The sequence below is a fragment of the Limulus polyphemus genome, unplaced genomic scaffold (assembly GCF_000517525.1).
Source record: "Limulus polyphemus unplaced genomic scaffold, Limulus_polyphemus-2.1.2 Scaffold32, whole genome shotgun sequence".
Taxonomy (NCBI): Eukaryota; Metazoa; Arthropoda; class Merostomata; order Xiphosura; family Limulidae; genus Limulus; species Limulus polyphemus.
In genome coordinates, this window is record NW_013665642.1 from 1,640,657 (window position 1) to 1,654,699 (window position 14,043).

The 14,043-nt window shown below is 33.2% G+C and overlaps 1 protein-coding gene across 1 annotated transcript in view; it reads left to right on the forward strand.

The window, feature by feature from the left end:
• The window catches only part of LOC106460220 (DCN1-like protein 1), a 29,464-nt gene that overhangs the window by 9,697 nt on the left and 5,724 nt on the right, over positions 1-14,043 (forward strand). The window contains exons 4-5 of the mRNA XM_013919906.2: positions 775-905; positions 4,398-4,480. Of these exons, the coding sequence (XP_013775360.2) occupies positions 775-905; positions 4,398-4,480 (214 nt within the window). The remainder of the gene's footprint in view (positions 1-774; positions 906-4,397; positions 4,481-14,043) is intronic.

Consider the following 14,043-nt stretch of genomic DNA (forward strand, 5'->3'; position numbering starts at 1 on the left):
GTAGGTTTAGAAAGTACAGTAAGCAGTTGGTCGAGTTTTATTACTAGTATAACTACTAAATACCTTATTTGTTACTATATTATTATTAAGTATTATTGTATTCAAACTATGCAACTTATTATTTATTGAAAGGGAACCACATTTAGATATATATTGATATTCAAAAAGGTTGTAAGCAAAAACCACACACAGTACCCAACCTGACAAAGGTAAGGTTCTAGGTTAGTGATGAACCTCAGTCAATTTTTGCCATGTTATTATGATTTATAGCTGAAAGTGATGGCTACTAGAATTGGCAAAAGTATCAAAAGGATTTTAAAATGAATATCCATCAAGTTCAAAATGACTGGATACATAAAATTGAAATTATAAGATGAGAGGAAATAATTTTTTGTTTTTTAAAGTACAAGTTTGTACTAATTTTCATGCAATTTGGTTAAATATTTCCACAATGAAAAGGAAAAATTAAAAAGAGAACAAAGACTGTATTTAATGACAATTAGGTAGTGTTTGTAGACTGTTTCTAATTGTGTAACTTTTGTGTGTTTTAATATAATTTGATGTTGAGTCTAACAGCACTTAAAGATTACCAGTAGGATTTAGAATGTTGCAAAAAACATTTTTAAATATACTATTTATAGATACATTATGTATCTGCAATTCAAGTGATCTATTATAGTAATTATTGTTTGATTAAAAAATATATCAATCTTAAGATTTGTAAACATGTCTTTTTGATAGCTTCTGTTTTGTTTTTCTATCTTCTGTGGCTAGGTGTGACTCAATAGAGAAACTGAAGAGTAGACTTCCAACTTTAGAAACAGAACTGAAAGATCATCTTAAATTCAAAGACTTCTATAATTTCACTTTTAATTATGCTAAAAATCCAGGTCAGAAAGGTTTGGGTAAGTGTTTTTGTTTGATAAAATAGGATATTTGTTTGTCAATGGACTTTTGCAAAATTGTAATAATTTTGTTCAAGCTCCAAATACAATGTTTACCAGACAAACATTACTGGTTGTAATATACTTAATAGACAAAATATGACACTGAACAGCAAAAATGTAATATGCTTATTTAGATGTCTAACATAGAAGTCTTTGAAAATATGCAAAGTAATTTTAATTTTAAGATTAAAAATACTTTTACGCATCAGAAAATTTTCAAATTTCACATGTGAAATCTTTATAATGTCCAGATAGTTAGGAAACATTTTCTAAGAAAAACTTTATATTTTATCTGTTATTTTCACTAACAAATATCTGTACGGGTTTGGTCGATTTGACTGATTTCGTTTTATATTTGAAAATAGCTGAGAAAACCACTAGGGGGATATTCTGAGCTTTTGATTGGTTATTCGCAAGTCATATATAGAAGTAAGTGAGCGGGGCCACTGCATTTGATTCAGTAATGAGAGATATCTTGGCAAAAAGAAAAGATAGGATGTTCTTATTTTATATTCTAGCTTGTCAATATTGGTAATTTGAGTTCCTAATTCATACAAAACTATAGAATTTGTATTTTGACATGACAAACATCTAAATTGAACCAGTGCTGCATTCATCATACCACGTGACACACAAAAATCGATGTTTAGGTGCGTTTTATTAATATTTACTTTTGAATTAAGAAATTGAGTAAAATATGGTACTAAATAGATGGAAATCACCCAGTCAAGCAGGTTATCACATATTAGTACCAAATTCATTAAAATTTCATCAGCAGAATGCAAAACTGCTTACAAACGAATAGTACTTTTATTAAAATGCAAACAGTTATCTGTTGTTACTTAACTCTGGCTGACTTGAACCATACAATACAAGCTCCAAGACTAATCAGATGCTTGCAACTGAAGCTAGATGTTGTGTCATTGTACAGGGGATTGGAAACAAACTTCATATGGCTGGCCTGTGTATCGGATACCCAGTGAGATATGGACCAACAACACTTAAAACAATATTTGTTTTACAGGTGAATTGGAACTCATTTTGTTCCAGTAAACAAACTTATCATCATTTATTTAAAGAGAATTTGAAACAATATACACTTTATTTGCTTATAGAAACATGGTGGATATGGTGGTGGTGGAAGTATTTTATGGGCTGTAATAACTATTTTTAATCATACCTATGAAAAGGTACCATTACTCTTTCCATACTGGGGTGGGGATTCACTGATATACCTATTCTCACAGTGCAAATACTGCATTAAATATAGTATAGATTTTCTAGGTAATATTTAGTTTCTGCTTAGCAAATTTATATGATTTGATACAGTGTTTCTATAATTTTTTAAGTTGTGAACTTTTCAAATTTTGTTGTGAGACCCTGTTTTGATAGAACATTAAAAATTTTTTTTCTTATTAGAATTTGAATTTATATATTGTACATCATTATGTTCCATTTTATGTATCTAGTCGTTTTCAACTTGTTTGATATTCGTTAACATATTTCTTTTGATAATAACTTTTATTTTGCCAGCCGAGGAAGTCCCCACTTCTGACTATAAGTCATAAAAAACATGGCAAAAACTGACAAAGATTTATTCATGCTCTAGAACCTCACATTTCAAAGTGACCTCACCTCATTGTTACATTTGTTAGGCTAAGTATTGTGGATTTTGCCAAAAGTATTTTTCATCCAAATCAATTTATACCTAATACATATAGTTTGTTTTCAGCAAACAATAAATTATTTTATTTGTGTTTGTTGTGAGTACAGTATGTATAGAAATAATATTCAATAGAAAAAGGATTTGAGTCATCTGGACAGTTTACTGTTGTTTGCCATACTTACTAAACCTAACTAAACTTATGTCTTGTTACAGAAGAAAGTACTTACTAAACCTAACTAAACTTATGTCTTGTTACAGAAGAAAGTACTTACTAAACCTAACTAAACTTGTGTCTTGTTACAGAAGAAAGTTCTTACTACTTAGTACTTACTAAACCTAACTAAACTTATGTCTTGTTACAGAGGAAAGTTCCTGTAGTCTTCAAACAGATATAGTTTAACATAAAAATATTTTCATGAATGAAAATAATGTCAAAAGAAACTAAAAAAATCTTGAAGTATTTTATACTCACATCAGAATCGTTTGTTCACTTCCACAAGAACTCTAAGTAGCCAGTATGTAGACAGACCACTAGTTATTGCTAAAACTACTTTATCAATTTTAAATTGATATAGATAGATTAGAATTTCTTCTATCCAATCATTTTTAGATGTTGGCTCTAGCTATTTTCAAGTCTATGCTTCATTAGTAATTGTTCAGAACACATGCTGTGAGGTTATAAAAGGTTTGCAACAAAAACCATTGACGGGGAAGGAACATCTTGTGAAAAACAAGGCATGAATCATATTTTAAAGGAATAATAGATTTTATAAAATATAAAGCTGTAATTGAGCTGTAATATTATTTGAAAATATCTATCAACATGCTTACAGAGCTTCCTGTAGCTGTGCAGAAATGAAAGTTGTAATATTCTTATCCTTTTTTTAATGAATTATTCTAAATAAATTTTATATAATAAAATATTGTTCACAGAGATTCCTGGATATGTGCAGACATGAATGTTGGAATATTCTTTTTTTTATGAATTATTTTAAATAAATGTTATATAATGATAAGATATCATTTATAAAGTATTTTTGAGCTAAACATTGTTGAAATGGAGTTAGAATTGTATTTTTACTTAAATTTTCAAAATTGATATGGAGGTATGCACCTATACCTGAAAAGTGTGCACATTGGTCTTGATAGTTTGTCACACAACAGGAACAAAATATTCCAACACTGTATTAGCATTTCTGGGGAAGTCTGCCCTAACTTCGGTCTAAATGGCATTAATACCCTCACCTACTTTGTTAAATTTGACAACACATTCCTTGATGAAGAAGAAGTGACCAAGTTGAGCGGTCTGTTCTTCCATCAGACTTCAATCCCTTTGAGAATGTATGAGATGCTCTTGGGAAATGTGTCACTTTTTGTCAAGGACTCTGGTCACTAAAGATGCTCTGAAGATAACTTTTTACAGAGTAGTAGTTGAGGATGAACTATGACCTCATTAATACTATGATTATTAGCATGCAACATTGGTGCTAAGCTGCCCTTGCTGTTTGCAGTGACTGCACTGCATATTGAAGTGAAATGTCATGATCTGTAAAACAACATTTATCAAATATTAATTTACAAGCTTAGGCAGAATGACCAATTGTTTGCTTTCAATTTACTTGCCTGACTTACATAAAAAGAAACTGTGGGGTTGATATTATTTTATAATAGTGATTTGGCCTTTTCATACCTATAACATTATAAGTTCATTTATCTTTAATTTGTTTTGAGCAGTGTATTTTTTTTATGATTCTGTAGAAGATTTATTGGTTTTTCTGTTGCAGATTTAGACATGGCTCTAGCCTACTGGAATATTGTACTTTCTGGAAGGTTTAAGTTCCTTGATCTCTGGTGTCACTTTTTACAAGTAAGTATACATTTATGTAACCAACCAGCATGTTATAGTTGAATGTATGTCTTTTTAATAGAAATCCATGGTATGTTTGTTTACCAATATTATACATATATCTTGCTGTCATTATATATATATATATATATATGTGTGTGTGTGTGTGTGTGTGTCTGTGTCTGTGTAGATATATATATATATATATAATCAATTATTCTAATGTTATTAAATACATTACTTGTCAATAGATGATTAAATCAGCACTATAAACAATAATGAACTTAATACAAAACAAGAACAACATTATAATGAGACTTCAAAATCAAAAATTATTCTTCCATTACCAGTCTTCATTGTCATCTTTAAGTCATAACCGATAATATCTGTGGCCATAGCACCCGAAACATTGGAGTTATTACATCTATCAGATGCATTTCTTCAAGCAAATAGCTAATACAGAGTTCATTAACCATTAACTTAGTGTGGTGTTTCCTTATAGGTAGCTGTTAAATAGCATGTTTTAAGAATTTTTAATTATTGTTTGCAAGCTGAATGGTAGTGATCTCATGGATCACCTGTTCTATCTGCCCATGATGCAGGTAGGGAGATGTCCTGGTCCACAGAGGGAAAACAGGAAAGAAGAGAAACTTGCTATAAATATGGACAGATTGGTCATTGGTGGCATAGATGTTCTTTCCCTGTGCCTGCAAAACTTGCATGTTTTTAAACAGCCAAAACAATGGACAACAATCTCAAGGAAGATGACAAGCTGTAAATTTTGTTAGATTTGCTAGTTAAACTAGTGAGCTCTGGATCAGATTTGTAAAAAAAACAGCCATCTGTCTGTTTCTTCTGGTGTGATGGTTAGTTCAACCTCTACAGGGCTAAGTGTGGCTTTGTATGTGCCTGTAAAAGTATGTGAACGTGAGGTAGAATTTTATTTGGTAAAGGAATGGATGACACTTTGATCTTGCAGTGTGTCAGTCATTTTTAAGTAAATTACTGCTTTGGCCAGTAAATGTGCTCTATCTTTGCCTGCCAATGGTGAAATGCTAGCAGTGAATGGAGAAGCTTGACTCAGCATCAGAGTGAGTGCCATCATGCGTGATAGTTGTCATATTGGATTTTGGCTTAAATATTTTGGCATTTTATATTTGGATATCTTATAGAAATTATCTGTTAGTGTAGCCTGAGCACCAGATGGACTGTGGCTCTGTTATGAAATTATTAACTGTTGAACAAAATATGCACAAGAGCAGTAAACCACATGAGTGTAAATAGATGACAATGTTTCACAAATTATGTTTTATGGTGTTTTGCAAACACAATTTTGATTTGGACCACTAGCTAACATTGTGGTTGAAATTACATCTGAGACTTATTGTTTTCCTTTGAAAAGTTAAGCTGCACTTTCTTAGACAGTTATTTCTCGAAAAGCAAGATATATTTTAGTTAGTTTACATTTATAGTAAACAGTAGAGGTACCTGCTAAAACAATCTTTGGTAGATTGCATGAAAAATGAGCAGTTGAAACTAACACTCTAACTAGTGTTACTTCAACTACACTAACAGACATATACATAGTTTCCAGTACATCTGAAGTCAATGATTGAGGAGTATACGAACAATCTTAACTCAGACCAAAAAATGCACTTGGAAAGATACTGACAGAATTCATCGATGTTTTTGTTGGAATGAATATTAGGAACATGCATTCTATAAAGCAACTACCATAAAGGCCTCTTTGGAGCACCATGGATGTATCTAGCATTGAGATATACTGGATGCTGAAGGATGGAATAAATCAACCTTCCATGAGTGCCTGGTCACTGTCAGTAGTTATCATTAGAAGGTGCACTGAGGTTCTGTGTTGTACTTTAGGTGGGTTAACTTGTTTATACTTGTCAATGTGTTTTCATTCTATGCATCAACAAATGCCTTGATGCGTTGGAAGGATCCTCACTGCTTTATTTACTAGATCTTACTTACAGCTACTTTCAGGTTGAACTTGAGGATGAAAGAAGAGCTAAAACTGCTGTCAGCATTTAAGAAGGGCTTATACAAGTCTTTCATTATGCCATTTGGCCTCTAATATACCTGTTCCTGTTGAGCAGCTGAAGAAACTTGTATTACATGGCTTGCAGTGGGAATGGTGTCTTATCTACATCAGTGACATTTCTGGCTGCAGTTGAAAACCTAGGCAATGTATTTCAATCTTTGTGACAAACAGGTGTGAAACTGAAGCCATAGATGCATTAATGCTAATGCATATAGAATGTCTTTGATATATAGTGAGTTATGGACAGAGTGCTTATAGATTCTTCTAAAATAAAAGCAGTGACAAACTGGTTTGAACTAACCTTGCTGTCTTATTACAGATGCTTTGGCCAGTTTTTCTATAGTAACAGTTCTGCTTTCAATGTTAAGTAAGGTTAAATCTAATCTGAGATGGATTGAGGTCTATGCCAACTCATTTTATTCACTGAAAGGTGCATTGGTTGAGATGCCAAAGTTAATTTATTTGAAGAGAGATATTTCATTCATCCTATACATGGATGCTGGATACAGTAGAATCAAAGCAGTGTTGTCAACAAGCACATGATAGGGTAGAGCACGTTATAGCATATACAAGCTAAATGCAAATGTCCACCAACTGCCACTTCTCTATGGTTGAAAAATGTTTTCTTATGGTCTTATTAGTTATCAAGCACTTCACCTTCATGGGTGTGGTAGATCATGTGTCATTGAAGTGGTTGATGAACTTTGGAGAAGTGGAAGGTAAGATCCTGTGTTGGATCACTATATTGTAAGCATAAACCCTCTCTATACAATACTGATGTACTTTCTTTTTTATAAAGTAGTACTTGTGTGTTTGTAATGTTCAGATCCTGAACTTGCTGCTGCTATGAAATCTAAAGTCCTAACTGTAATGAAAAACCATTTAACTAGTAAATATTAAACTGAAGAATGGATACTGAATATGGTGGAGATGCTACTAGAAAAGGGGTTAAAGGTACCAGATCTGGCTTGGCTTCTACTTGCCATGCAACAAGATGAAGTGTGACCATCAAAGATTGGTGAATATAGCTTGGAAGCATATAACCTGTCATAGTTGTTTCCTAATAAGAGATGTGAAAGTGAGTGCTGTACCCAGGCTCATATGCAAAATTTTTGAAAGAGGGGGTTCTCATTTATGAGATCAAAAGCCAACAAATATTGTGCTAAGTACAATCAGCATGCAAAGCATGCTAATGCTATGGGGTTATGGGGGCATATGACTATTTCGAGCCAAAAAATGCTAATGCTAGAAGAATGTAGACTATGTAGAAAATGCCAAATTCCATAAGTGGCTATGCTATAACTATATAAGCATGATTTTTTTTTACATCACAAAAATATGGGTTTGGCTGAAACCTTTCAAACCCCCCATGTGTACGTGCAAAATACCAGTGTGGTGCCTGACCTATGTATTATGCAGCTGGTGGTCCCATTAGCTCTTAGATCCAAAATTCTCCAAATGTTACATGATACATGTAGTGGAGAACACAAGGGAGTATTTAACACTACAGTCAACCCATGGAGATGGTTTTAATAGCTGCTTTCCTACAGCGGTGTAGTTCTGTGATGTAAACACTGCAGTGCCTATGCAGCTTAGAGAAAGAATTGTCTGCGCCAGGAAAAACTTCATTAGCAAATTGTAGACTTTTCAAATATCTTTCCCAGAACCAATGACTGTAATCATTGTATCCTGGAGCAAATCAATTACTTAATAAATGAACTGAAAGGTACGCAGTAGCTGATATATTGGATCAAACAGCCACTTATAAATTAGCTGAGCAGCAGGTGTCTATCTTAGAGTAACGTAGGAGATCCATACTGATCAAAGAGCAAACTTTAGCAGTCATCTGTTTGCCAAGTTTTGCAAAATATTCGATGAGATGAAGACTTGTACTTCACCTTATCATTTTCATTCCAATGGTTTTAGTAAACAAATAGTTCAAATTCCAAAGATTATGTCTTGTAAGTTTGTCAGTTTAGATTGATCACCTGCCATATGTAATGATGGTGTACCACACAACAGAGCAAGAGTCTACTAGCTGTTCTCCAAACATATTAACGTTTGCACAAGAAGCTACTCTCTCACTCTCTCTGTATGGTCCTCCTAATAGGTAAAGAACTGTCATAATGTCCACAAAAATATTTGCAGCATTTATGTTCCACATTAGTTGACTAAGTTGATGTGCAACAACTCAAACATCAACAGATAGGAAAAGCTGCCATGATACAGAAGAGAATGTATGACAAGATGGTAAAAGGAGTATCAGTTTGAACAAGGAGATTTCCTGTGGCTCTGTTACATACCAATAGTGTGGACACCACTCAGACCTGATTGGAGTATACCTTGTATTACAGCAACACATTTCATCAAGCTATGAGATTCATCTGTTGTGTGGCACAAGAAAGTGTATTGTACTTGCTGGCAAGCTGAGACTATGTTACTGAAGAGCTTCAGTAACACTGACTTGACCTAGAAGTAGGGAGTGAATGAGTGAAAGTGTAAGACAGTGATGTGGAACCAGTTAGTGCTACTTCAATCCAGTTGAAGAAGAGGAGGAGGATAGCATTGAACATTCTTTGATTGTTCCAGACAAGTCAGAGGAGGAAGAGACACTGTCCAAATATGTGAAGCACTGTACAACATAACCACAGTGGTTAAATACGGCTTAAAACCCTTATTTTTCAAGATGTCATGTAGAATTTACAAGCTAGTTTATGTTGTCCACTCAGTTACAGTTGTTAAAAATAGTTCATGATAATAGCTAGTGAACTTAGAATAAAAAGTTGAAAACATATGCTGTACACATATATGCACATGCATTTAGTGGCATGGTAAACATTTGTAAAATAACTATTTGAAGCGGACAAGTCTATTAAAACTCCTTTACCTGAGAGAATAAACTTGTAAGAAAGAAAATACTTCTAAAATATAGCCATGTTTTTGAAATACTTAATTAAAAACCTTGTTTGAGTATAATTGGCTTTCCTATATAGTACTAGGTAAGCTATAGAAAGCTGACTTAGTGTTTACAGAATACAGCATGGAAAAATAGGCAAAGTGACATTTGGTATTTTAATTATAAGAAAATTTGAAATTTTCATAATATATCCAATCACAAGCATGTTTTCTTATAATATGTGACAAAAGGTACAAAGTATTACTTAGTTGAAAACTCTTTCTTTCTCTTGTAGTTGTACACTAGGCATAAAAGTAATAAAGTTAAGCACTGGTCAAGACATCTGCCAAAATAACTATAGCAGAAAGGACTTTGTTTTAGGTAATATGTGGGAAAACTTTACATTAAGCTGTACATTGATAGTCTGAGAAAATTTCAGTGTATAGTTGACATTAGGTTTCATCAATCACCATCCAATAGTGACCTAAACTGCTATCAGCTTTTTCAACATGGCACTGAACAATAGGCAATGATTATTCTTGCTCTGATCCAAAACCAGTTTGACTTAATTGTTTTTTTTTTGTATGTACTAAACTTTTCAGTTTAAAACTTCATTGTTTAAGATTGATTTTGATGTCAATCTAACTATGGAGCTGAAGTGCTAAGTTGAAATTTCACTTTCTATCAAATTTATGGGTGTGGATGTTTCTCTAAATCTTCTTTCAAAGGATGAAAGTAAAGATAAGTTGCTGAAGGGGTGCTATGTACATGGGAACTGCAGAAGCAAAATATGCACACACACCTTGTAAAATAGCCAAAGAAACAGTCCATCAAGCTGCTGAACAGGAAAACCAATATAAAACAGTTCTGTGGAAGCACCCTGCCTGGTGAAGAGTATTGAATCAGTGAAGAAAAAGTGGTGCTTTTGACAGCTACAGTAGCATTAACATCATCTATATTGACATCACAGCCTGCATTCTCCATTGTAGTGAGTAGACTAGGTACACAGTGTTTATGCAACTAATATCCCCACAGTGATTCCATGGCCTGGCCAGTGTAGAAAGAGGACCAATGCCAAGAACAGGAAAAGGAGGACTTCAGGGCTGCTGATGAACTTCAAAGACTGAAAATAGATCTTGCAGGGATCAAGCACAAGATGGCTAGATTAGTGGAGTTTACAAACTGTTATTAGAAGGATGATACTCCACCACAGCCCTAGATGTTGTCCTAATTAACATATTGAAGTGAACATGCCAGAGGCCTGGGATATATGTGTGTATAGTTTGTACATCTTAGTATATTACTTTTTTAAAGATTTGCATCCTTATGTTTGAAATGTTTTATTTAAAAATTATATGCATCCTTTTTCTTTTATGTTTTAACATTATGATACTTCCAAATTTGTGATGCTATTTTCTCTTCAGTCAGTAATTATATAAATTTCTACTAGAAGAGCTGCTAAAATTCTACAATAATAATGAAAATTAATATTAAGTAAGAGAGAAAATGAGTGCCAAACACAGTTGAGAATTCTACAGCAAACGTTGTCTCTTCCAAGTCAGAAATCGATTTGTTTGAAAACATCAGAACTGTGTTTTAGCCTTTTTTAACTGTAGCTTTTGCTGATTGTGTATTTATCTTCAGATATCCAATACCAGTGGCCTTAAATTTAGTTACAAGTATATATTTGTTCCTTTTCTTTTATTTAGATATAATTTATCTTACTCTAATTCAACATAGCCATCAATTCAATAGTCATTTCCACTTGATGATCAGCTTACCCTCAGCACAATTGTCTAATTCCTTTTAATAAATAAAATATTTGTTCGTTTGACTTTACATCATGTTTTGTCTCTTTAATTGCACATGAAACAAGTCTTTACACCTATCCATCCACATACTAGGTGCTCAAATCTCCAGTTTTGCCAAAATAACTAGTTTCAATAATTTACAGTTAGTGCATAACATTGGGAAAAAAAAATTTGCTAGTGGAGAAAACTCAAGTGATTCTGGGTAATTTGATGGTGCTGGTTTCAAAAATGTAGTTAGAATTTGTATGCTCCGCCAAGGAATCACGAAACCCTCACGTGCTCAGTTTACTATAACATTCGAGAAGTCCCTCAACTGAGCATGAAAGGGGCAGAGTCAGGCACCTCTGTCTCAGTTGCCTCTCATTCATTAAGTTGGTCAGTTTGCCTCACTCCATGCACAGTCAAAACAAAATCTGATCTTCCTTGCATCATACCTGCAATATGATAAAATTCTGCAAAACTTCTAGTTCTGTAAACATAAATTCTTTTATGTTTTTTAGAAAATCATTTAAAATACTGGCTGCCTCCGAAAGTACAAAAATCTCCCAAACAGTTTCTGCTACATTTGTGGAAAATGTAGTACAGTTTCACAAAGGAAAAACATCGTATACAATTTTGGGTGTAAAATTGGCGAACAAGAAAAACATTAGGCTCCATATGTGTGTTGTACTGTTTGCACATCTGGCTTAACACAGTGGCTGAATAAGAAGAAAGCAAGTATGCCATTTGCAGTTCCCATGATAACTGACTGTTATTTTTGCATGACTAATGTTTCTGGATATTCAGGCAAAATTAAACAGTACATTAAATATCCAGATATTGCATCTACAATGAAACCAGTACTTCATGAAGATGGTCTTCCAGTGCCACATCCACATGTTATATGGTACATGTAGTGGAGAACACAAGGGAGTATTTAACACTACAGCAGAAAGTAAACAGAAGAGTTATATTGAGAAGAAGACAATGAATCCTCTTCATCTTGTAATTCTGTTCCTGTGGCACCTCAACATAAACTGCCTCATCTGGTCATATAAGAAGAGCTAAATGATCTGTTTGTGACTTGTTTCTATCAAAGCAGCATGGAGAACTTCTTGGCTCTTATTTACAGCAATGGAATTTATTAGCACCAGGAACAAGAGTTTAAATTTAGTGAAGTCGCCATCCAAGTCTTGCTTCTCACTGCAGCTTACAAGACACATTGTGTTTCTGTACAAATGTTGAAGCAAGTTAGTCTGAAAGTTGTACTTTTGCATAATGAGTACATTAAGCTATTGATTCCTGTTGCTCATGCTGTGAACATGAAAGAAACTTAACAAAGCATACAGATTATACATTCTTAAATGCAATTTTCAATGAATAAATAAAGTTAGCAAAAAAAGTTATTTTCATGGCATATAAGAATAGTTTGAATAAATTTATCATAACTCAAAAACTAGAGTTGATCAGTAATTTTCAACATGATTTTTAGAATTAGCACCATCAAATTACTCAGAAACAGTTGCAATTTTTCAAGTAGCAAAGAAAAAGTTTTGTTGTTGTTGCCCAGTGTTATAAAAGGTGTATGTGTGATATAATACTTTAAATCAATTGAAACAAATGGCAGATATATTTTGTTATTTTGTGTAACACTCCTAATGTGTCAAAGTAGAGATTAACATGTTCAGGACATTGTGTGCTACCAGTGGTACATCTGCATGTTTTCTTCTGGACGTTGTGAACCACCTGTGGTACACAGCACCCATTCTGCACCTCATATCTCCAAAGATCTGTATGAAAGTATTTATTTTGTAAGGATGGGTACAGTAAAGCCACACCTTCCCTCATCTCCCACTGGTGGAACACGGATGATACGATGAAAGGACAACTGAAATATAACCAATTTACATGATCACATGACTTTTTATTTTAAAATTACATCTAGAGACTGGCATTAAATTTTTCATTTTGAGTAATTGAAGCAAAAAAACAACTGAGATTTCTTCCATAAATAAAAAACTGATATGAAAAGTGTAATATAATAAGGATAGAAATAAAATGGAAATAACATTTTTATAGTGAGTAAGTGGAGCAAAAAAACTAATTAGACATTATTTTTTTGGAAAGCCTTTTATGAAATTTAAAAAAAAGACAGTGAATATTTTAATTCATTCTAGTGTTCATTTATCAAAATGGTGTATTTAAGTGTTTTACACTCACAAACAAGAAACCTATCATTCTATAGGTATTTGAAGAACTTGTAGCATTCCGCCACAATTTAATTCTTCATATTGTTAGCCAACACTAGGCAGCTGGTACATAATTGAATAGAGTTGTTTAAACATTTGTTTAACAACAAGTAAGCAATACGAAGAATTAAATTGTGGTGGAATGCTACAAGTTCTTCAAATACCTATAGAATGATAGGTTTCTTTTTTGTGAGTGTAAAACACTTAAATACTCCAATTTGATTTTCGATACCTCACTACTATAAAGGCTTGGTTTGGTCTGAACTTTCATTGGTGGTAATGTCCAGGGTCACTGATGAGGGGTGGAATTCTCTGAAACTAGTCTGCCTATCAGACATGCCCCCAATGAAGGAATAGACCATTCCAAGCTTTTACTTGTTGTTAAACAAATGTTTAAACAACTCTATTCAATTGTGTACCAACTGCCTAGTGTCGGCTAACAATATGAAGAACTAAATTGTGGCGGAATGCTACAAGTTCTTCAAATACCTATAGAATGATAGGTTTCTTTTTTGTGAGTGTAAAACACTTAAATACACCAATTTGATTTTCAATACCTCACTACTATAAAGGCTTGGTTTGGTCTG